Genomic DNA, 24,336 nt, shown 5'->3' on the forward strand with positions numbered 1-24,336 from the left:
CATGCTGTAGTTGCGTGAACAGCAGTGACGTCAACCTCCTAATCCGAAGTAAAAAGGCTATGACACGAACTTGATTATTTTGCTCTGAAACAAAAAAATTAAAAGCAAAATAGCACAGGAAGGTGTAAATACTGAAGGTAAAGAAAGACAAAAAAAAGCGAAAAAGACAAATAACATTAACGAATAGTACATTTTTTGAAGACATAATGTACTGAGAGGAAGCTAGCACTCCCGAATAATCATGCGTCAGAATTAAAATCAGTATTGGCCGAGGGGAAATCTAGGGTAAGCAGGTCGTAGCAGGCGTCATCAACATCGATTCAGTTAGAACTAAAATATGGGAATCCGAGTCCAACTACTAAAATATAACAAATAATTGTTTAAAAAATCCTCCAGTGCTAGCATATCCTTAGTCAAAATTGCCCTAAGATGTGCTCTCTCATTAGCTGTCATTGCGTAACATGAGCGCTGTTATTACGCAGCAATCACGTGTGTGCCATGATCGGCAACTCCTATTATTGATGCTTGTGTATTATCCCAACCACACCCCGGTTACTCATATAGAAATACTAAAACACAATTGAGCCATAACACCTAGAAACAGGAACAGCATTGCACAGGTGCGAGGGACTAAGAACTCCACTTATCTGACGTCCCATGTTAATTCCTTATTATTGCTACTTGTTAAATATCCCTAGCAAGACCGTTTTTAACCTCCTTTTGTCACCTAGTCGAAGTCCGGATCCTCTCCCAAGAACGAGTAGATACTGCCAAACTCCCCTGCAGCGCCCCACCCCAACCCAACCCTTCGGACCGATTGGGATCTCACTGCGATTTAGGTACGCCAGTTGGGGGAGGGGTTTGGTAACACCGCAAGCGATGGTCTGTTTGATCACAAACTATTCATGAAGATAAATCCCTGCTTATGTCCTTACCCTAGGCTCATCGAGTAAGACAAAATTAATACGTAAAAACAAATTTATTGTAAGATTATGGTACAAAATTTGTCATGCATATCAATAATGAGATTTATCGTAAAATGGTATATGAGAGTTCTTCTAGAACGATTTTCAATGTTTAAAAGATCCATTCCATAGAATAATTTTCAATGTTCTCGTTTGGAGGAACACTTTGAAGGAACACTACCTCGCTTTATGTGTCCTTACTTGAACCCTGTATAAATTAATCTCCATATCTATCAAGATTATTTTCCTCATTTCCTCCAGATTCTTCTCGTCTATTCTAGAGTCCACAATATCTAAACATGATGTAGTAGGCTCAAACGAATGGCTGAAATTATAATAATGTCCTCTACATATAGGACAGTCGCAATAAAAGGATATTTCTAACTCAACATGTTCATCGATGTTAACACAATGCAGACTATTTCAAACTGAATCAAAATTTGTCTGGGGTTACATAGGAAATCCCAAAGAAGGGCTAGTATAGTGTCATTAGCACCACGAATATCTACATCTCGTCCTATTCTAGGGTTATTCGGCACCCCTTGTAACTTCCACTGCTACTTTAGGCACTCTAGGTTCCATTTCGCCAACACTTTCAATGCCCAATAATGTATAAGCATCCATTTTGATGTTGACACACTGAACTCTTTTTTAATACTGAAGAAAGTCTTAAGTCTTCCAGTGAAATTAATAGATATGGGGCTTCTATTTTTCGAGGGGAAAGCAAAAAGGGGAACACCTGACCGTCTTACAGGGGAATCAATAGATATGAGGCTTCTATTTCTCGAAGGAAACAGAAGGGGGAACACCTAACCGTCTTACACGGAAAACAATAGGTATGGAGGCTTCTATTTTTCGAGGGAAAAACAAAAGGGGGACACCTGACCGTCTTACAGGGCTTTCGACAAATCGATAAAACTAGAGCTTGTTAGGGGGAAGCCAAATCCCATGTTAATCTAGTATCTATGTTGTAGAATAGATTGAGGGTGTGTCGTGACGTCACAGGGCTCCGTTTAAAATCCCATGTTAATTTCCCAATGGATGTTGCAGAAATCCTACGTTAATTTCCTATTATTACTACTTGTTAAATATCCTGACCATACTCAAGAAGAATTGATAAAAAATAGTGCTTACTAGGGGGAAGCCAAATCCCATGTCAATTTCCCTATCTGACTGTTTTTAAGCCATGGGTGTGTCATGTGACGTCAGAGGGCTCTCACAAAAAATCATGTTTTTTTTCCTGTCTGACCATTTAAAGCGCGAAGGTGTGTCATGTGACGTCAGAGGGCTCTCACAAAACTTCAATGTTTATTTTCCTATCTGACCATTTAAAGCGCAAGGGCATGTCCCGAGAATCTTGTCAGTTGCAAACAGGGATGCCGTGACGTCAGAGTACTTCGTTTAAAATCCCATGTTAATTTCCCTGTGGATGTTGCAGAAATCCTTTTTAATTTTCTATTATTACTACTTGTTAAATATCCTGACCATGCTCAAGAAGAATCGATAAAAATGACGCTCGCTAGGGGGAAGCCAATTCCCATGCTAATTTCCCTATCTGACCGTTTCAAGTCGAGGGTGTGTCGTGTGACGTCAGAGGGCTCTCAGAAATCCAGTGTTTATTTTCTCATCTGACCATATAAAGCGCGAAGGTGTGTCCCAAGATTCTTGCCAGCTGGAAACAGGGATGGCGTGACTTCAGGAGGTTGTCGTGACGTAACACGGCTGCGGTAGAAATCCGGGGCGGGCTGCGTTTGAATCAATGGAGGGGGTATTACTTCAGTTAAACAATAGCTAAAAAATCAAGACAGTTTTGTTGATTTGCTGGAAGAAATAGTCCTGACTACGCTTCTTCCACACTCGAACGTGAAGATTGGTTTTTGTTACAAAATTAAAATAAGGATCACATCAACGCAAACGAAATAATTATCCAGAAAACTTTATAAACCTACAAGTAATCCATTGAACGTTTTCGGTCAAGGCTAGGTCACTCCCACAATGAATATATGTATGATATATAAAAACAAGAATCCATCAAATAGTGCATAGATATCAAAAGGGAAATTTTGTATTAAACAAAAGATTTTTTAACAGAAACATGTGATAGGAACAAAATTGGCACAAATCAGGAAGCTCGAAAATGGTATAATATTCAAAATTAATATCAGACCTTCCGTGACAGTATTTAATAACTAAGTATGTCTACTTCGTCCTTTCTTCTTGTAATGACCCCATTCAGGCAGATACTTCAGTTTCTTATGCTTCCTAAAATAAAGAAAAATATGCACAGATATAAAAACATGGAACGATAAGGATTCTGACAAGACTCAGAACAAGTCATTCGTAGCCCTTTTAAGATCGATTCGAGTCCTTCTAATTGTACCTTTTGAACTTTATATTAAGCACAAACATGCATTAAATAATAAAAAAAAATCATTATAACGGCTACGACTACTACTGTCAGATTTTGCTCAAATTTGCTTTGCGAAACTTTCACCAATATCACAATCAATGAAAGTCAATTGAGAGCAAATTAGTCTATTTTCTGCAGGCTATTCTAGGACTTTTCTACGCCTGAAGGCATATCCTGTCTTTTAGGTGGGTTTTGTGTCACACTAGCTGCGACAATTTTAAATTTTAGTACACAGTTCAAGTCACAGTTTATATAATTATCCAGTATGATCATTCCTTATCTCACCCATTATAAAAACCCGGACCGGGGTGCGAGTGCTCCAGAGAACGTAGAAACATAGGCGGCATCAGATCTTTTCACGGGTAGACAAGTTAAGCGCGAAACAATCGGAAACAAGTTGAAACCCTCTATTACGATTAATACACTTAGTAACCATTTCTCATTGATAGACGCAAACACACTGATCCATAAATGAACGAAGAAGTAGGAGGAGCCTTTTGTTCGCATTGAAAACGACGACCAGAAATGATCTTCGATAAGCTTACTGGATAATTATATAAACTGTGGGTCAAGTATAGTATGTAAATCATTTTCAAAATGATTAGTGTACAATTCTTAGTATATAAATCATCTTCAAAATTAAAGAAAAAAATTACTTTAGTTACTGCAAAATTATTGAACAGCATACAAAATTAACAGATTGATTTATAAGGTTGATAATAGCCTGCTTTCACCAGCCATAATATCAAAAATACTACTACTAACATTTCACTGCAGCACCAAGCCGCCTGAGCCTAACACAAATTTGCACGCTCCTCCTCCATCCCATTCTATTCAAAGCCACCCTTTTTACACCCCCCCCCCCCCAAGAAGATTCAGTTTCCATTAAATCTTTCCTTACATCATCCTCCCACACCATTCGTAGACAATCTGCTTGTCGTCTGATTAGATGATTGGCCTAATATCAACAGCCACTAATACACAAGTTGAAAACATACTTTAGAATTGAAATGAAAAACAAACAAACTATAAAATAAACTCTTGAAATTCATTCATTTGTATCAACCCAACAAAAAATATCTAATTATGAAACAAATTCTAAGGTTGAATCGTAGTCCTCACACTATCAAGACGGCTTCATTCTGGACTTTTCTGAAAATAATCATGATATATTTCTTTAAAACCAAAATGAGAGCTAGTCAACAGACTGGGTCATATATAAAAAACATTTAAGTAGTTGGTTTCTATTCTAATGGTGTTTGTCGGTCTAAAATCAGCCATCACTGTAAATATTGCACGACTCTAAATATAATACGCAAAAGCTTATAGGCTTTTGATTAAGACGATTCGATGGCTTCAAAATCGTCGGTGGACAGTCTCAAGGACAAAAGGCCAATTAGCAAATTCTCCTAGGGGACTGGTTATCATAAAAAATTATTCAGAATTTGTGGTTTGACAATCCAACTTGATTGAAAAGACTGTGGAACTGTGTCTGCCAGTATCTCAGTCAAAGCGGTTGATACCACAGGAACTCCCAAACCAGTGGCGTTAATCAAAGGACATTTCTTTTGGACAGATTTTCAGCGTTTTTCAGCACATATCATAAAAGATTTTTAAGGACTGCCCTTTCCTAAACTTTAGAAAGCAAGCTCTACTCCCTTTGATAGAACAAAACCAAATTCTCAGTTTCTGATGAGGTTAGTTTCATTAAAACTGAATATTTCTATGTCCGGCACAAAATGAGGGAAATTAAATAGCTGTTCTAAAATTTTAAAGAAATTATGTGTGTGGTGTTTGTGTCCAAGATTTACCGGTAAGTTTCGAAACTTACTCTTACCCAATAAGTTACCGGTAACTTTGGTTAGTTACCGTAAGTTACGGCATAAGTGGTAAGTTTCAAACACTCATTAATTTAAAAGAAAATATTCTCTCTTCTCTGACAGATTGATAAGAAAAAAATATTATTTTTGCATCATTTTATTGTTTTACTTCCGACTTCGTTTACATGGAAGGTAATATTTAAAAAAAATTACATTTTAGGCTTCAGATAATGCTCATCCGATGCTCATTTTTTTTTCTATTGAGTGACTGACCGACCATAGAGTTTTGTTCGCTGTTTCATGCTTGTTGTCGTTTCTACGGTGGGTCTGTACTATTCTATAACCTGGCCATTTACAGCTCCTACCGTAAGTACCAGCTTCGCAAGAAAAAAAAAACAAAAAAAAACAGGCCACTTTTGAAGATGTAGCTACAGAGTTCTGTGTTCCAAAACCCCGACAAAGTCAGCTTTAGATCTTTCGTTAAATGAATCGCCATCATTCCAAAATTAGTAGGAAAATTTAGCAAGCTCACTAATTCGACTTACTACACCCGTAAACTCATCCTTTGCCAGTGAGTATGCACCAAAAAGCGGGTCAAGTAGAGTAGCTGCAGACAGGGCAGGATCATATGCAAATATCCTTCTATTTTCTAGGTACTTGTGGATTTTCCTTTCCTCGGCCTTCGAGACTGGCAAAAACGGTACAGTCTCCCAAAAATGCCCTGTAGCAAATTTAAGTACGGATGACGCTAGAAGCAACAGCTTCTTCTCCTTCAAAGAAGTAACAGCCAAGTGAAATTGGATTCAAAAATTTCAGACAATCCGTCAATTGATTAAGTTTCACAATACCGAACAACACTTTTCTGATATCCTCAGTACCCTCATTGATATCACACCTTCTTTCGATTTACATAAAGCGCTAAGGTTCCCACAACTTTTTCATGAAGTGCATAGATCGGTAGATAGATCCCCAACGAGCTTTGATAGGTAGTTCTGGGCTGATAGTTTTGTCAAAAAGTGCAATCTGCTTTTTGTTAAGGACAACTTGAGCCATGTGATGGGACGAGACAAATGTGGAGACCTTAAAGATATTATTGACATATTGGTCTAAGCTTTTTATAGTATCTAGGGCAATTAGATTCAAAAGGTGATGGATACCCCCAATGGTTTGAAGGCGGGGATATTTTTGCTTTAATTTATTAACAAGGCAAATGGCGTCAATCCCTATCATTGCATTCCTGTCTCGAGTCATAGCAGGGCACCAAACTTTAAAAACTCTATCCAGTTCATTAGCTACAAACTGCACAGTGTACCGCCTGTCGCCAGTTTCTACTGATTTCGGGAAGAGAGCTTTGTCAGTGACAAGGACATAGTTAACAGTGCGTTCACGTCTAATATCTGCACATCCATCAGGACAAAGCAAAGCATCAGCAAAGCATTCATCCAGCTACTTGATTCGCCCTTTGTGATCCAAAATTTGGTATCCAAAATACTTTGTGATCCGAAATACGGTAAGCTTAACAAGCTTGTTAAGCTTACCGTATTTGGTATTACTAAATAAATAAATAAATATGTGGATTTATAGCTTTTATCGCCTCTGTAAAATATTCATTTTTTACCACAGCGAATGGTATATTGCATGCATAAAATCCACGAGTCCAAGCTTTGTGCCAGGCTTCCGGTTGTTCTATGGTCACTTTTTGAAAACACGTTTTGGTTTTCGGTTGCTGCGCCACTTTGCAAACATATGAAACAGAAAGAACTTGAATGAACAAGCAGAGTCGGAACAGAAGACCCAGAAGGAATGGGAAGCGATGATGTTCCACTCAAAGCGTTTGTAAGTACTGGAACTTGATTAGAGCCACCTTCGTCAGAACTGTAGAAATCCGTGCCGAAATCTTCAGATTCTGTGCCATTGCCTCTTTCATGCAACTCCTTCTTCATGAGGTTCTTTGTTGCAGCAGCGCTTTTCTTATGGATGGATGATTTCTGTATATCATAACATTCACGGATGTCAATTGATGCCTATTCACATAGCGCAAGGTGATGCTTTTGGCGACAAGTATTTTTGGCTAATGAACAATCGCAATGCTTGCAGAAAGCTTTGGTAACACGACTACCATTAACAATGGTTTCTTTATGGAGACACTCTTTGTTGACAGGGTCAACCAAGCAGAATAAAAGCTGGTAACAATAGGAGTAAAACGAATTAAAAATCAAATGTGCGTTTTTTTTTTAGCCGATACTAACGAATGATAAAAAATAAACCATAAAAATTATTTGATAAACATATGCAGTGATGGACGGATGGACTAACAACTAAAGAAATTGAGGCAGACTTGGTTAAGACAGTAAAATAAGATAAAAAGTCGAAACCTTGGCAAAAGCCAGCGCAAATATACATTCGAAACCCTAGGTTCCAAAGAAAAAATTCAACTTGATTTTGTGGAAACCTCCTTATAACGACACTTCATCCAGAAATAATTAAGAATCTAGTGGGATGATGGGAAATATTTATGTTTGAGCACTAGTTGCTGCTGTGTCACCATTGCAATGCTACCTTAGAAGAGATTGGACGGGAATATTTTTTATTAATAGGCCTTACTACCCACGTTATAGCCGGATATATAGTTCACTGCTTATTCATTCTATAGTTATAAGATAGCCAGTCAAAACGTTCGAGTCAAAAGTCAAAAACTCACCAAATTAAATTGACCTCTGCTATGAACGTCTTATTTATTCAGACTGACTGACTCATCACGAATCCCCTTTTTTCTTTTTTTTACTCAGGCAGGAAATGACCAAGAGGTAGTCCGAAACAGCGATATCAGCATAAGCTCAAAGGGGTATGAATCATGCATTGAATCTGATGAGTATTTTTTTTCAGATAAATTTTAGAGAAGTAGCATCTCTCTTACGGATGGATTTGTTTTAATTGAGAACATTTTTGTTCATCAAAAACATAAGCTTATCACTTATGAAACTTACCAGTAAGTTTAACCTAAAAACTTACTATCATCGTGTAAGTTACCCAGTGATAGCTAATCAGGTGGTAACTTACGTCTGGAACACTATGTGGGGTATCGGTTTTCTGTCGTTTGTTCGGATCTCTTATTAAAACTCTAATAGTTAAAAGTGATTGGAGGGCAACTAACCCCCATCTCACCACATTTCCCCAAACACATGCAATCAACATTTTGAGATATCTATTTTGTTCAACGTAGTTGAAAGTTCTGGAAATTAGGTCTTTGAGGATGATCACCCCCTCAGAGCCCTCAAGGCAAGGTTTGTAAGTTATGCCTGGGGGCATATAAGGTTTTTATAGCAAGCGTTGTCATTAAAAATTCAAAAAGGGCTTATTTGATTAGAAATTGAAAGGGCTAGTGCCCTTTTCAATAGTCGAAAGTGATTGGAAAGCAACTAATCCCCTCTCACTCCCACCTTTTCCCCAAACACATACAATCAAAGCTTTGAGATAACCATTTTGTTCAACTTAGTTGAAAGTTCTGAAAATTATGTCTTTGAGGATGACAAACCCCACACACACCTCAGGGCAAGGGTTGTAAATTATGCCCTGGGGGTATATATAGTTTTTGTAAATAGCTTTGTCGCAGAAACTTCGAAAGAAGCTATCTCGATTGGAAATTGAAAGGGCTAGTGTCCTTTTAATAGTCCAAGTTATTGGAGGGCAACTAATCCCCCCCCCCTCACACCCACAATTTCCCCAAACACATCCAATTAAAATTTTGAGGTAACCATTTTATTCAACGTAGTTGAAAGTTCTGGATATTAAGTCTTTGAAGATTACAACCATCAGCCCCCCCCCCCAGCCCTCAGGGTAAGGGTCTTAAGTTATACCCTGAGGGAATATAAGGTTTTTCACAGAACATGTTGTCGTAGAAACTTCAAAAAGAGCTCATTCGATTAAAAATTGAAAGGGCTAGTGCCCTTTTTAACATTCAAAAGTGATTGGAGGGCAAATAACCCCTCTCACGCCCACCATTTTCCCAAACACTTCCAATCAAAATGTAAAGATAGCCATTTTTTCAAAGCAGTTGGAAGTGCTAGAAATCATGTCTTTGAGGATGAGAATCCCCCTCCCACACACACACACACATACAACCCTCAGGCCAAGGATTGTAAGTTATGCCCTGGCAACATATACGGGTTTTTATAGAAATTTTTGTCATAGAAACTTCAAAAAAGGCTCATTCGATTGAAAACTGAAAGGGCTACTGCTCTTTTTCAAAGTCAAAAGTGATTGGGTGCAACTAACTCTCCCCTCCTACCCAATATTTTCCCAAACACACCCAAACAAAATTTTGAAATAGCCATTTTGTTCAACGTAGTTGAAAATTCTGTTAATTAGGTCTTTGAGTATGATAACTCCCACACCCTTCAGGGCAATGGTTGTAAGTTGTGGCCTGGGGGCATATAAGGTTTTTATATAAAGGGTTGTCGTAGAAACTTCAAAGAGCTCATTCGGTTGTAAATTGAAAAGGTTAGTGCTCTTTTTAATAGTAAAAAGTGATTGGAGGGCAACCCCTCTCACGCCCACCGTTTCCCCAAACATATCTAATCAAAACTTTGAGATGGCCATTTTGTTCAACGTAGTTGAAGGATCTGGAAATTATGTCTTTGAGGAGGACACTCCCCCCAGCCCCCAGGGCAAGGGTTGTAAATTATGCCCAGGGGTAATATAAGGTTTTTATAGAAACGGTGTCATAGAAATTTCAAAAAGGTTTCATTCGATCGGAAATTCACAGGGCTAGTGCCCTTTTTAATAGTCAAGTTAGTTCTTTATTAATCAATAAAAAATGTTTAGACAAAACTATCAAATTAATGGCTCACAGTGTATGTGGGTTTATACAAATACATTCTTAGACCACACTGGCTATACATGACAAATGAAACACAGAGAGGAGAGAAAGTAACAAAATGAAAAATAAAATCAAAAAGGGTGAAAAAACGAGGATTTTGTCAGTCAGTGGCGAAACCATGAAGATGAAAATATAAGCAAATATTTCGACAAGGACCTCCGCCAAGTCGTCCTCAGTGCTAAACAAAAAAGAAAAAAACGAAAAAAAGAAAAAAAAACGAAAATCTAACCTTTCGAAGTTTACCTTACAAAGACAGAACAGACACTTCTGTCTTTGTAAGGTAAACTTCGAAAGGTTAGATTTTCGATTTTTTTTTTTTTTTTTTGTTTTTTTTCGTTTTTTTTTTAGCACTGAGGACGACTTGGCGGAGGTCCTTGTCGAAATATTTGCTTATATTTTCATCTTCATGGTTTCACCACTGGCTGACAAAATCCTCGTTTTTTCACCCTTTTTTATTTTATTTTTCATTTTGTTACTTTCTCTCCTCTCTGTGTTTCATATGTGGGTTTATATGCACTCAACAATAAACAAATAATACTATCTCCAGATACTGGAATAAAAAAATTGCTCTTCAACTCTCCATATGGTAACAACAAACAAAATCCAATAGAATCAAAATAACCAAATAAATAAAATGAAATGAGGAGCATCCACCCCAGAAAATACATCAAATTAATAATTACTGATTAACTGATATATTAATCTAATTTTATTATTAACCAACGAATTGTTCAAATGAATAAAACTATGAAATGTATTCCGATTATTTTTAACACTATGCCGAAGGGAAAAATAGATCCTTTCAGATTTTATAGAAGCCTGATGAACTATAAAAATGTCATAGGATCAATATGCATGAAAAACCTGATTATCATCCTGCAAAAATTCATTATGCAAATAAAAATACTCAGGCAAAAGACCTTGAACGTGTATAATCATATAAAGAACAGAATGGAAAGAAGGGAAAAGATCCAGTGGAAGGATATTTAAAATTTGATACATACTTTTTGTTGACAATTTACAAGGGTAAGAAAACAGGCTAGACAGGCAATTTTTCAATAGACACAGAGCTTTATTTTGTTGCCTCTGAAGAGGAAGAATATGAGTTTAAAAGTATTCCAAAAAATAATGAGACAGTAATTTATATATGAATGCACTAGACAATGATAAAGAGATTTCAGGGCAAAAAACGGCAGAACAAATTTTAGACGATTCATCAATCCAATATTTCTTGCCAGTTTCATTCGAAGATAAATTGCATGGCTTTTAAATGATAAACTTGAATCCAGTATTTTCCCGAGATATTTAATATCATCAACTCTTTCAATTTCAATGGGTAGGCCTTGAATATTAATCATCATGATTTCCGGTGCTGTTTTCCCAGTACGAGAGAAGATGATGAGTTTTGTCTTAGTACAATTAATAGTCAATTTATCTATCGAAAACCATAATATAAGCCTCTTCAATGCTAATTCCAACCTAAGCTTCAAAGATCTAGAGTCGGGTCCGCTGACATTGCATGTCGTGTCATCGGCAAATAATGTGTTAAGGCCAATATCTTTGATGCTATTACTGATATCATTAACATAGATAAGAAATAGGAGTGGACCCAAAATAAAGCCTTGTGGGACACCAACTGACTGAGATTGAGATACTGAGGAGGACGAAGTATTGCCTCCGTCTACATACTGATTTCGGTTTTTAAGGTATAACATTACTAAGTCGTTAACTGGGCCTCTTATGCCGCAGTTATCAAGTTTAGTATGCAATATTTTATGGAAAATCGTATCAAATGCCTTTTTAATGTCAATAAAAATTGTAGCAGGAATATCACCTTTGTCGAGGGCGTCATGAACAAACTGAGTTTGCCGTAATAGCATGCTCAGTAGAGTGACACTTCCGGAACTCAAATTGCATCGGACTCAAAAATTTAGATTTCATTAAAAAGCTGACTATACGGTTATACAGGCACTTTTCGAGCAACTTCCCAAATGTAGACAGGATTGAAATCGGCCGATAGTTTGTTGGGTTCTTCGGGTCTCCTCCTTTATACAAAGAGATAATTCTTGCAGACTTGAAACAAGAAGGAAATCTTCCGATTTTAAAATAGATGTTGAACACATGGGAAAGCTCGATTACAGTATTTGATGCTATGCAATTAATCCCTTCCGAAGATCCATTCTTTAAAAGGTTTGTTGTAAGTAAAATTTCATCTGGGGTTACAGGAGTAAGAAAAATGGATCAATTGTGAGACGGAGGTAGATATGATTGAAAATCCTCTCCAGTTTCATTATTTAGATGACGGGCCAGGTTGTTTCCAGCAGTTGACGCGGTTTCCTCGTCAATTAGTGTATATTTAATACATTGACAACTTCTACTTTCCCTGTCGCAAGTTTAGTTCCATCTTCAGCTATTAATTCATCAGGAAGATCATGGGTCTTATGCTTTCCTAAGCACTTATTAATTATCTCCATGTCTTCTTGGGGGACCCTACTGCTTCAACAAATGGTTCGGCGAAGTAATGACTTTTTCCTGATCTTAAAATTTTTGTTAAATAATTTTGTATATGCGAAATTCAGCTAGTTTAACTTCAGATGGATGCATTAAGTATGCCTTATATAGCAGATTCTTATTTTTTATTGATACCAGCAATCCAGGAGATATCCAAGGCTTAATCGGCTTTATACTATTTCTTCTTGATATTTGGCGGAGAGGCAAAGCATTATTGAAACAACGTTTAAACTGATTCACAAAAAAAATCAGCAGCAAAATCCGGATCCGAAGACTCTAAACAAGAAGAAAAATCACTTGAAGAAAGCAATACTTTAAGTTTACTTAAGGAGTTTCTGTTAGTCATTCTCATTTTTCTTTTAGTAGGGCTATTAAACTCTGTAACCAAGTTAAGGTCGGTCACAAGCATCAAATGGTCTGAAAAATCTTCAATAACTACATCACTAGACTTTAGTTCCAGATTCGTAAACAAATTATCAATAAGGGAAGCAGAATAAGAAAAGGGAATCGAAAGTGATTGGAGGGCAACTAACTCCTTTCTAGCGCCCACCATCAAACACAACCAATCAAAATTTTGAGATAGACATCTTGTTCAACGGATTTGAAAGTTCTGGAAATTAGGTCTTTGAGGATGGCAACAGCCCTCAAGCCTAGGTTTGTATGTTATGCCCTGGGGGCATATAATATTTTTATAGAAAGCGTTGTAGCACTAGGTTCAGAGATTGGGTTATTGAATTAGTAATCAGAAGTCCTAGCCACCTTTTCAAGAGTCCAAGTGATCGAAAGGCAGCTACACATCCCTCCCCCACCACGACGTATTTTCCCAAAATGCATCGAATATAAATTTTGAGAGAACCATTTATTCAAAATAGTCCAAAGATCGTATAACAAAACTTTTGAGGTTAAAAAAAAACAAAGGCTGGGGGTAAGTGTTGTAAGTTATGCCCCAGGGGCATTTATGTTTTTTTTTTAGAATAGATGGTTGTATAAACTTTATAGGAGGGTCATTTCGTAGAACATTGGAAGTTCTAGTTCCCTTTAATTTTCAAAAGTGATGGAGGATAACTAGCCCCCTCCCCTCGACTGCGTGTATTTTCACCAAACGTATCTGATTGAAATTGTTAGAGAACAATTGTATTCAAAATAGTCCAAAGAATATAACAACGCCTCTAGGGTTTATCCCACCCAATGCCCTGGGGAAAGGGGTTGTAGGTTGTGTACTTGGGCATATAAGGTCTTTATGGAATGGTTGGTTGTACAAACTTCAAATGGGGTTCATTTGGTTTGAAATTGGAAGTTATAGCGCCCTTTTTAAAAGTCAAAAGAGATTTGAGAGCAATCCCCCCCCCCCCCGAATGCCCATCATTTCCTCAAACACATCAAAATTAAAAGATAGCAATTTTGTTGCTATCCCCACAAACCAGCTCTTTAAGTTTTGCCCTGGGGGCATATATGTTTTTTATGGAAAAGGTGGTCATAAATACTTTGGAGGGGAGTCACTGGATTGGTAATCAAAATTTATAGTGTCCTTATTAAGAGTAAAAGTGATCATAGGGCAGCTAGCCCCCCCCCCACACACACACAAACACATCGTGTTTTCCCGAAATGCAACTGATAGAAATTTTGAGACAATCGTTTTTAAAAAAGCTTTTCTCAGGGCGTTTAAAATTTTTATGGAAGGGATGGCTGTTTTACTTTAGAGGAGGCTCATTTCGTTGTAATTTGGAAGTTCTAGTTCCCTTTTAAGAGCCAAAAGTGATGGAGGCATCCATACCCTTCCCCTGACAAACCCTCTTTTCACCAAACGCACCTGATTGAAACTGTGAGATAACGATTTTATTCAAAATAGTCCAAAGGACATATAACAATGCCTCTAGGGCAGTAGCTCCCAACCAGTGGTACGTATACCCCAGGGGGTACGGCAAACCCTCGCAGGGGGTACGCGAAGGTCCTAAAATGAATTTAATCTACAACTTTAAAACTTTTTTCTGACTCATTTCAAACATTTTCCTCGAAATCAGATAACCCATTGTACTTAATTTCAGACTCATTTTCAAAACTTTCGCTTTCAGTAACCCGCTAATTTTGCTCCATAGTCGTAAGGTCTCGTTCACTTTCGCTTTCAATAACCCGCCAATTTTTCTCCATAGCCATGAGGTCTCGATCAGTTTAGTCACAGACAATCTGAACCCAGCGATTTCAGTTATCTTGTCATCTGTTGAAACACAAAGTTCGGGAATTGTGGTTACAAACAAACATGGATAGATTCCTTATCAGGAATAACAAGAAGCCAAATGATGGTACCCCAAACTAATAACCTGCACCAAAGAAGAGGAAATATGACGAATCATGTTCGGTCAAAGTGCGTCGATATTTGTCAGAATACATAGGACTCGGATTTAGTGCGACAAAGTCTTATCCAGTGAATGCACAGTTCGATCTTTGTGGTTAAGTCTTGGCCAACATTTCCATGAAACCTGCGCATATGAACCGACATCTCAGTAATGTGCACCCTTCTCATGTCGGTGAGTCGATAGAGTTTTTCAAGCGTAAACAAGAGCCATTCATTAGTAACTGTTTGGAAATTGCAAAAGTTGTATAATTTTCTTCCAAGGCTCTCCTGGCTTCATATGCTGTGTCCTCTTTAGTTGCGAAACAGAAAAAAACCACACACCATTGCCAAAAGTCTGATATTACCAGCACTAGTGAAAGTTAGTGAAATAATGTTTGATAGGAAAACTGCTACTGCCCTTCAGTCTATACCTGTGTCGAACAATACTGTTTCAGAAGGATAGAAGACATTGCAAGCGATATTGTCATGCAGGTTGTTCAGCAAATAAAGGTGACAAAGATGCTGGCGTTACAGCTTAACGAAAACACGGATGTGTCAGGTGAAGCCCAGGTGATCGTCTTTTTCCAATATCAAGACTGTTCTAACATAAGAGTAAATATTCTGTTTTTTCAAAACCTACAGACAAGAACAACAGGAGAAGAACTATTCAAGGTGATTGACAAATTCTTCGCAGAAGAGGAAATCTTGTGGGACTGGTGTCTATCAGTTTTTAGCTATGGGGCTGGCGCCATAAAAGGGAAGAACAATTGGCTCATGGGCTGGATAATGAAGAAAAATCCAAAAGGTGAAGTGGTTGCACTGCATCATCCACAGGCAAGCTCCTGCATCGACAAGGATGAACACACATCAGCACGAGACCCTCAACGAGGCTGTTAAAGTGATCAACTTCAATAAAAAGCCCGACAACTGAACTCAAGACTGTTCAAGGTGCTCTGTCAAGAGATGGGTTCGGAACACCAACATTTACTTCTGCACACAGAAGTTCGCTGGTTCGCTGTATTAAACAGACTTTTCGAGCTTCGGCAAGAAGTTCATATGTTTCTTCTGGAAGAAAAGCCTGCATTCAGTTCACCTTTGGAAAACCAGGACTAGGTCTGCAGGCTGGCCTATCTTGAGGATGTTTTCGACAAACTGAATGACTTGAATCTCTCAATGCAATGTTTGCGGACGAACGAACTCTCCCTGAATTCCAAGATGTGTGCTTTCGTCAAGAAATTGGAGTTCTGGCTTAAAAAGGCTCAAAGAAACAGCGTAAGTGTGTTTCCGACCCTTGACAAGTTTGCGGACGATAGTGAAATTGATAACCTCAAAACAATCTGTGATTGTATTGGGCAGCATCTGACAAAGTTGCGAGATGAACTTGTGTCATATTTATCGTCGATTATGACCAAAGATAGAACCCAGGATTGGATCCAAAATCCATTTGTTGGATACGTGACCTCAAGCTCCGGTCTTAGTGACAAGCTTATAGAGAATGTGATCGAACTTGCCAGTGATCACGCCTTAGAACTGAAATTCCAATATGCAAATGTTTCCCAGTTTTAGTTAGAGGTGGAAGCAGAATACAAGGAACTAAGTGAAATCGCCATGTCTGTTTTGTTACCATTCGGGTCCACTCATCTGTGTTTAAGTGTAATTTTCGGCAATGTCATTGATCAAAACCAAACACAGAAACAGACTGAGTGTACAAAATGACCTTATAATTGCCGTTAGTAACATCGAGCCAAGATTTGCTAATATTTTAGCTAAAAAACAGCCTCAAGTTTCTGTACATACAGTACATTTTGATTTTATACGTACTTTTACACGTTTGTGCACCGTCATATATTCATAAGTATTCATCGGTCATTCAGAGCGATAACATCTATTAGTTTAAAACAGTTAATACACAATACAGTGCGCAAGGACGGGGACAAGTTAGCTACGCCTCCCAGCATAGCAGCGTCTCCGGATAAAGATTCATTTCTTTGACAACTGAGGAAGAGAGCGCTACAAAGCTGTGTCCCGGGCTAAAACGGGACGCAACGAATAAACTCTACTGCCAGAGAATATTGCTGGCAGAGAATAAGGTAGGCAATCTTAATTATCTTGAATAAGCAAGCAGAAATGGAGGGGAACGAGATTCAGTCACTTCAACTTCCAGATGCATCAGATCGCGACGCTATTTCTTAGTTTATGCGTGAAATAAATTTCAAACTGGATTTGATCCCACAGCTCTCAATCAGCTTATCCGGTATAGAGGCAAAAATGAATTGTTTTAGTAAACAGCTAGATACAACAAAATCAGAAATTTCAAGCGATCTAGCGGAAATGAGGAACAAACTCAGGGAGTCTACGCAGAAAATTGACTCATTGGAGGCAGGAATAAAGCGTTATAACCTCGTGTTTTACAATTTTCCTGTGACAGATCCATCCCAGTCGAGTTTGAAGGATGAGCTTTGCGAGTTTCTTAGCTGGTGCCTCCCGAACCTACAGCTTTCTCGGAGGGACATAAAGGATGCTTTCCGCCTGAGATCAGGCCCTGTAATAGTTAAGTGGCACGACTTGGAAATACGAAATGCAGTTCTCAGGAAAAGTTTTTTTATTGAAACAGAACGGCGTAGGGGTTGCTCCAGACTACACTACGTATCAACGCGAGGCTGAGAAAATTTAAAGCCAATGCTGTTCCAAGCCCTTGTAAAAAGTCAAAATGCGCGACTCAAAGGCGATAGGCTTATCATTGAAGGTAAAACGTACACATACGACCGTGAATGCCAAAAAGTAAAAGAAATTACAGTAAGCCACCCAATTAGGCCCCCTAATCCAGCGCAAAGTAACTCAGAGATCAGGGGTATAAATGTCGCTAATACGGATGAAAATAACCATAGCTCAGTCCAGAATTGCCCTTCAGATCAGTCGGACTGTTCTGGTAATGAAAGTGAAACAAACACAATAGTTGAAAGAAACAGCAACTTGCCAAAAACAATAGGAACAGGGAAAGGTCGTAAAAGTAGCGAGATTAGCCCCGTCCATAATACTTACAGTCGCACCGCTAGAAATGTACGGCAAAGAAATGAGGAGCCATTGACAAGTCGGGTTACTGAAGGGAATTGTCCACCAATTTACAGGCAAAACACACGCCCGTTCAGCCAGCTACAGCAAAATCAGCCTTGGCAGTACAGGGGTATTAATAGGCCTAGGAGCGACGATAATTACCGGTTAGCTTTCCCCCCGAGTAATTACGAAGCCCAATAGCATCGACAAGGTCATACACAAACCCTGCAGTTTGTATCTTGGAATGTACAGGGTATAAAAAATAAGTTAAGTTCTGTGGAAAGTTAATTCTCAAATTTGGACTTTGTAGCATTAATAGAAACCTGGTATTGCCCTAGTGAAACTCCGAAAGTAAGAGGTTTCAATGTGGAAAGTGTATCGCGAGCCTTAGCTTTGAACAATCGTTATTTTGGAGGCCTTGTAGTGCTGATAAAAGATGAGTCTTTCAAAAGTTATACAAAGCTGAAAAGTAAATCAGAAAATGTTATTTTGATTAGGTTAGAATGTTTGGATGGACTGTGTATTGTAATAGGATCGATTTATATTCCGCCTCAAAATAACTCGTAACGAAATGAAGATACGTGGAATTTGTTGGTAAAAGAAATAGATGAAAAAGAGCTCATTTTGAAAATGATAGATTGATATTAATTGGTGATTTTAATGCTTATACTAGTGATGAAGTTGAATTAAAAGATGTGTTAATGTCAGGTATTCCGTCAGCAGTCTCAGCCGTCTACAGGTTTCCTAGAGCTAGCAGGGATGAAAAAAGAAGAATAAATCAATGGGGAAGAAGGTTGCTGACACTATGCGCAGAAGCGGGTTTGATGATTGGAAATAGAAGATTTGGAAAGGATAGAAATCGGGGTGAGTTTACCTGCATATCTAAAGGAAGTTTAATTGATTATGTTTCGGTGGACATTCGCTGGGATCCGAATTACCTTAATTTGGATGTACTTAAGCTAGTAGAATCGGACCATCTACCGGTATTTTTAGAAATTAGATCAAGGAGTGCTCCCCATAGGAGGGATATTTCAAGCGAAAGTCGTATTTATAATAAAAATGTTAGACGTCAGATACCTAGGGAATGATCTACAGAAGAAAAAGTTAAGTTAAGTGAAGCGTTTTCAGAGGATGATGTAGCTATAAGGCTAAGTGATTTAGAGAAGATAAATAACCAAGATAGATTGATAGAAGAGTTCACAGAGATTTTACTTGAAATAGCAGGTACAGTTCTAGGAAATAAAGGAGGTTGTAAGGAAATATAATTTTTGATGAGGAATGCAGAATAAAAAAATTAGAATTGATTAAAGAATTGGAGATTTTGAGGGAAGAAGAAAAAGAGCAAAATAGACTTCGACTAGAAACAAGGTTTAAAAATGCTCGCCGGGAGTATAAACGCCTTTTAAAACAGAAGATGAGACTGGCTATTCAAAAGGGTAAGGAGGAGCTGATCCAGTTTTATGAAAAGAGCGATATGCGGTCTTTCTGGAGAAAGATAAAAAAAAAGGGGCCTCCATAGCCCAGCCAACAGTACCTGACCCGAAAACATGGCCAACATACTACAACGACGCGGTTCAGGAAAACTATTCGTTTGACTGCTGGTTCAGTGACGAATTATCGAATACAGAGAATGAGATTAGTCTCCCACTGAAAGAACACGATTATGATCTGATAAAACCTGGATCGAAAGAAGAAATCCAAGAATGCATAAGCGCCATGGAAGGTGGATCAGCTCTTGGTAGCGATGGAGTCCCAACAAAGATCTTGAAACAATTTCAACTTTTATTTATGCCCATCTTCTTGGCTATCTTCAACTCAGTTCTGGCTTCTGGAAAATGGCCCTCACCGTGGAAAACATCCTTGATTTGCCGCTATCCAAAAAGGGAGACCCAGCGGATCACAGTAATTATCGACCGATATCTTTAGTACCTAGTCTTAGCAAAATATTAGAAAGAATACTAGATGCTAGATTAGCTCATTGGTTAGAAAAATATAGGATTTTGAAGGAGGAACAGGCAGGATTTCGAGATGGATATAATGCTATTAATAGGGTCTTAGTCCTACAGGCGCTTGTAGAGAAATATACAAAAGGGAAGAATAGGTTGTATGTTGCATTTTTAGATCTAGAAAAGGCCTTCGACAGTATTGATAGGATTTTCCTGTGCTTAGAACTATTAAAGGTAGGCTTACCAAGACTTTTCGTTAGGATATTAGCTGATATGTATAGAAAGACATTTGGTATAGCTAAAGTTTTAGGGAGGGATTATCGTCGCCGTTTGAAATTAGAAAAGGAGTAAAACAGGGTAGTAGTATTTCGCCTAGGTTGTTCACGTTGTATATAAATGATATTGTTGACCATTTTAAAAAGGTATGGGCCCCTACGGTGTCACTAGGGAACCTGACGTTATCTCTGTTGCTTTTTTCTGATGATGTTGTGTTGATAGGCAAGTCACCAGAGGAGCTCCAAATCTCATTGTGTATATTAGAAGAATATTTAGATAGAAAAAAATTAGTGTTGAATATCAAAAAGACTGACATTGTGTTTTTTAGAGGAATTCGTGTGAATAATGATGATCAAAAAGTAGAATTTTATTATAAAGGTGAAAAAGTAAAAGAGAGCAAAAATTTTTAATCTTTGGGAGTAACACTTTCAGCAAACAGAGGATGGAAAGATCATATAAAAGAGATGATTAAGAGAGGGAAAGCAGCTTAAGCTGCCATTTTACGTAATTCAAGGCTTTCAAGCATAAACGATCTAAAAATGCATAAATATGTTTTTAATTCTAAAGTTTTACTTACTATCGATTACGGGGCTGAACTCTGGGGGCATGACCTGGCAGTACAATTGGAATCAATTCAGCTGCAACACTTTAAAAGACTAATTGGTCTACACGTAACGACTCACAATCAGGCAATGAAAGGTGACCAAGGAAAATTTTCGCTGAGAATGAGTAGATTAGCACAGATAATCCGATACTGGCTAAAAGTTCTAAGTCTGCCAGAAGATAGGTTAGCAAAAGCAGCTTATGTAGAGATGCTACGGTCGAAACGTAAAAGATCGTGGCCGTATCAAATAAAAAATGTTTTAGATGGATTAGGATTATCCTATATTTGGAATAAGGGGCTAGGACCCTCAGATCAGGGTGAGCCGTTTTTGGCTATGATTACAGAAAGAATAAAAGACCAGGAAGCCCAAATGTGGACTCAGGCAGTTAAAACTTCTGAAACATTGAAGTTTTATTCCCAAGTAAAAGAGACATTTGGATTTGAATATTATTTTAAATTAGGATTACCAGGGGAGACATTGAGGACTTGGTTTCGGATCCGAGCAAATTGCCTGCCATTAAAAAATAGAAAAAGAGTATTTGAAAGAAAAAGAGTGGCCCCAGATGCAGATTACTCTTGCCCCAGATGTAACCTAGGTAATGAGGATGTGGCCCATATTCTCACCGAGTGCCAGCAACTTTCTCTATTAAGGGAAAAGTATCCTGAGGGTGGTAACTTGGAATTTCCCGGGATCCTAAAAACGACTGTAAAAAGGACAATCAGGCAGTTATGTAAATATGTCAATGAAGCGTTGACATCAATGAGTGAAATTTGATATTTATGTTATTTTTCTTGTGGAGCGTAATTAAGAATACTGTTCTGTATTGCCTGTTTTTTGGCTTATAATAAATTATTATTATATGACAATAAATCTCGTGTTTTTTTAAATCTAATTTTTAGTTAAGAAAAAAGTAAAACAATGATTCTCAAGAAATGGGTACGCAACCTTTTTGGGCCTTGATTAGGGGTACGCGAAACGAAAAAGGATGGGAACCACTGCTCTAGGGTTAACCTAGTACCCAAGGGATAGGATTGCAAGTTTTTCCTGGGGTAATATAAGGTTTTTATGAAATGGGTGGTTATATAAGCTTCAGATGGGGCTCATTTGATTTGAAATTAGAAGCTACAGTGCCTTTTTTAAGAGTAAAAAGTGATTTGAGAGCAACCAGCCAACCCCCCCCCCCCCCAAAGCCCATCATTTCCCAAAACATGTCAAACCAAAGTTTGAAGACATTAATTTTGTTCAGCATTGTTGATAGGTTTCACAATTATGTGCTTGGGGGAGTTCTAGGCGAATACCCCCCCCCCCCGGCAAATACCCCCACGGAAAATACACCCCCGCTGAAAATAACCCCGAAAAATACTTCCCCCACGCCCCCAAAAAATACTCCCCGTGGAAAATAAGGCTTTCCAAATTTGAGAATTTAGTTGAGTTGTATTTAAATTTCCGTAGGGGGATGGAATTTTGGTACTTGTGTATTATGCGCCACTCACTCAAGTTTACGCTGTAAAATTCGAGAACACATTGTTTTTTGTTAGCTTATTCTTTACGTTAGAAATAAATTTGCGCTATAGATTTGCAAATTAGGGCGGGGGGAGGGTAAGCATAACAGGTCTGCATGCAAAATGTGTATGGTACAATTATTCTGCATATTAGATAGATAGACAAATAAGTGCATTTTAAAGCAAAATATACTGCCTTGAACACAGTAAAATAACATAAATAAATATAGTGAATGGAGGGGGCGTTTAACCCCCAATAATGCCCTCCCATTTTTAATTTCCGTAGGGAGATAGAATTTTGGTACTTGTGTATTATGCACGACTCACTCAAGTTTACGCTGTGTAAAACTCGTGAACACAAGTAGACTAGGAAGTACTATATTGCTGGGACATATAGCAAATACCATGTTATTTGCTGGGACATATAGCAAATACCATGTTATTCTAACAGACATATAGGAAATATCATGTTATTCTGCGACGCCCCCGTACAAACAGTTTTTTTTTCTGTTAATTAGTTGAATAGGACATGGTTGAACAAATCATCAAACCTACTTGATCTAATGAAGTGGAACAGAAGCTCACCAAACTGAAAAGATAAATGTAATAATTAACAATTATTGGACAGGGTCAATATGCTTTTCATCTTTGGTATTATTTGATTCATTGACTGTTTGATCAATGACAGTAACGTTTGATAGATTTTTTTTTACGTGAAATACTCTAGTTTCTTTTCTTAGTTTTGAAAACATTTTGGAAGAAACTAAATTTTAGTTGGGGGGGGGGGCAAAATGAGGTCTGAGGTGAAAATTTGGTCTGAGAGAGGCAGTTGTCCCCTCTGTCCCATAGGAAATTACGCTCCTCAACCCAGCCCCGTGCCACTTACTGGCAGGGGCGACTCAAGGGGGAGGGTGCATGCGCCAACCCATGTGCCGTCCCAAGACCAGAACATAAATTAATGTGCAGTTTAAGTTAATAGACAGAGACCGATAGTTAGTACTCAAAATTCTATTCTCATTTTATATGTGTATTATGTCAAAAAAAAATTTTTAATGTAACAATTAGATGACTGGGTCAATATGATTTTCATATTTGGTATTATGTGATTCATTGACTGTTTGATCAATGACAGTAACGTTTGATATATTTTTTTACGTGAAATACTCTAGTTTCTTTTCTTAGTTTTGAAAACATTTTGGAAGAAACTAAATTTCAGTTGGGGTGAGGGGGGGGGGGCAAAATGAGGTCTGGGGTGAAAATTTTGTCTGAGAGAGGCAGTTTTCCCCTCTGTCCCATAGGAAATTACGCTCCTCAACCCAGCCCCTTGCCAGTTACTGGCAGGGGCGAATCCAGGGAGAGGGTGCGCGCGCCAACCCATGTGCCTTCCCAAGACCAGAACAGAATTTAATGTGCATTTTCAGTTTAATATACATATACTGATATTTAGTAATCAAAATGTTATTATCATTTGATGTGTCTTATGTCACCCCAAAATTTTTAAGATAACAATTATTGGACAGGGTCAATATGCTTTTCATCTTTGGTATTATTTGATTAATTTACTGTTTGATCAATGACAATTACGTTTGATAGATTTTTTTTACGTGAAATAATCTAGTTTCTTTTCTTAGTTTTGAAAACATTTTGGAAGAAACTAAATTTCAGTTGGGGGGGGGGCGAAATGAGGTCTGGGGTGAAAATTTGGTCTGAGAGAGGCAGTTGCCCCCTCTGTCCCATAGGAAATTGTGCTCCTCAACCCAGCCCCTTGCCACTTACTGACAGGGGCGAATCCAGGGAGAGGGTTAAAAGTTCTAGTGCCCTGTTTAAGCGACCAAAAAACTGAAGGGGCAACTAAGCTCCATTCAATGCTCAATTTCGGGTTTCGGTTATACAGGGGTTCAGTTAAAGAGGTCTCACTTGCACGAAGGTTCAGATGCATGGGGATTCACTTGCTTGGGGTTCAGTTACACGGGGATTCAGTTACAATGGAACCCACACAAAAAAAACAATGGGGGGCACACACAAAAGCCAAATTA

At 38.1% G+C, this 24,336-nt stretch overlaps 1 protein-coding gene across 1 annotated transcript in view; it reads right to left on the bottom strand.

Annotated features, from left to right (window-relative positions):
* Positions 1 to 3,014: 3,014 nt before the first annotated feature.
* The window catches only part of LOC148948356 (putative extracellular sulfatase Sulf-1 homolog), a 327,273-nt gene continuing 305,951 nt past the window's right edge, over positions 3,015 to 24,336 (bottom strand). The window contains exon 14 of the mRNA XM_089094900.1: positions 3,015 to 3,227. Within this exon, the coding sequence (XP_088951026.1) occupies positions 3,155 to 3,227 (73 nt within the window). The 3' untranslated portion in view covers positions 3,015 to 3,154. The remainder of the gene's footprint in view (positions 3,228 to 24,336) is intronic.

The sequence above is a fragment of the Artemia sp. Qi Xiang Cuo genome, chromosome 9 (assembly GCF_049724085.1).
Source record: "Artemia sp. Qi Xiang Cuo chromosome 9, ASM4972408v1, whole genome shotgun sequence".
NCBI lineage: Eukaryota > Metazoa > Arthropoda > Branchiopoda > Anostraca > Artemiidae > Artemia > Artemia sp. Qi Xiang Cuo.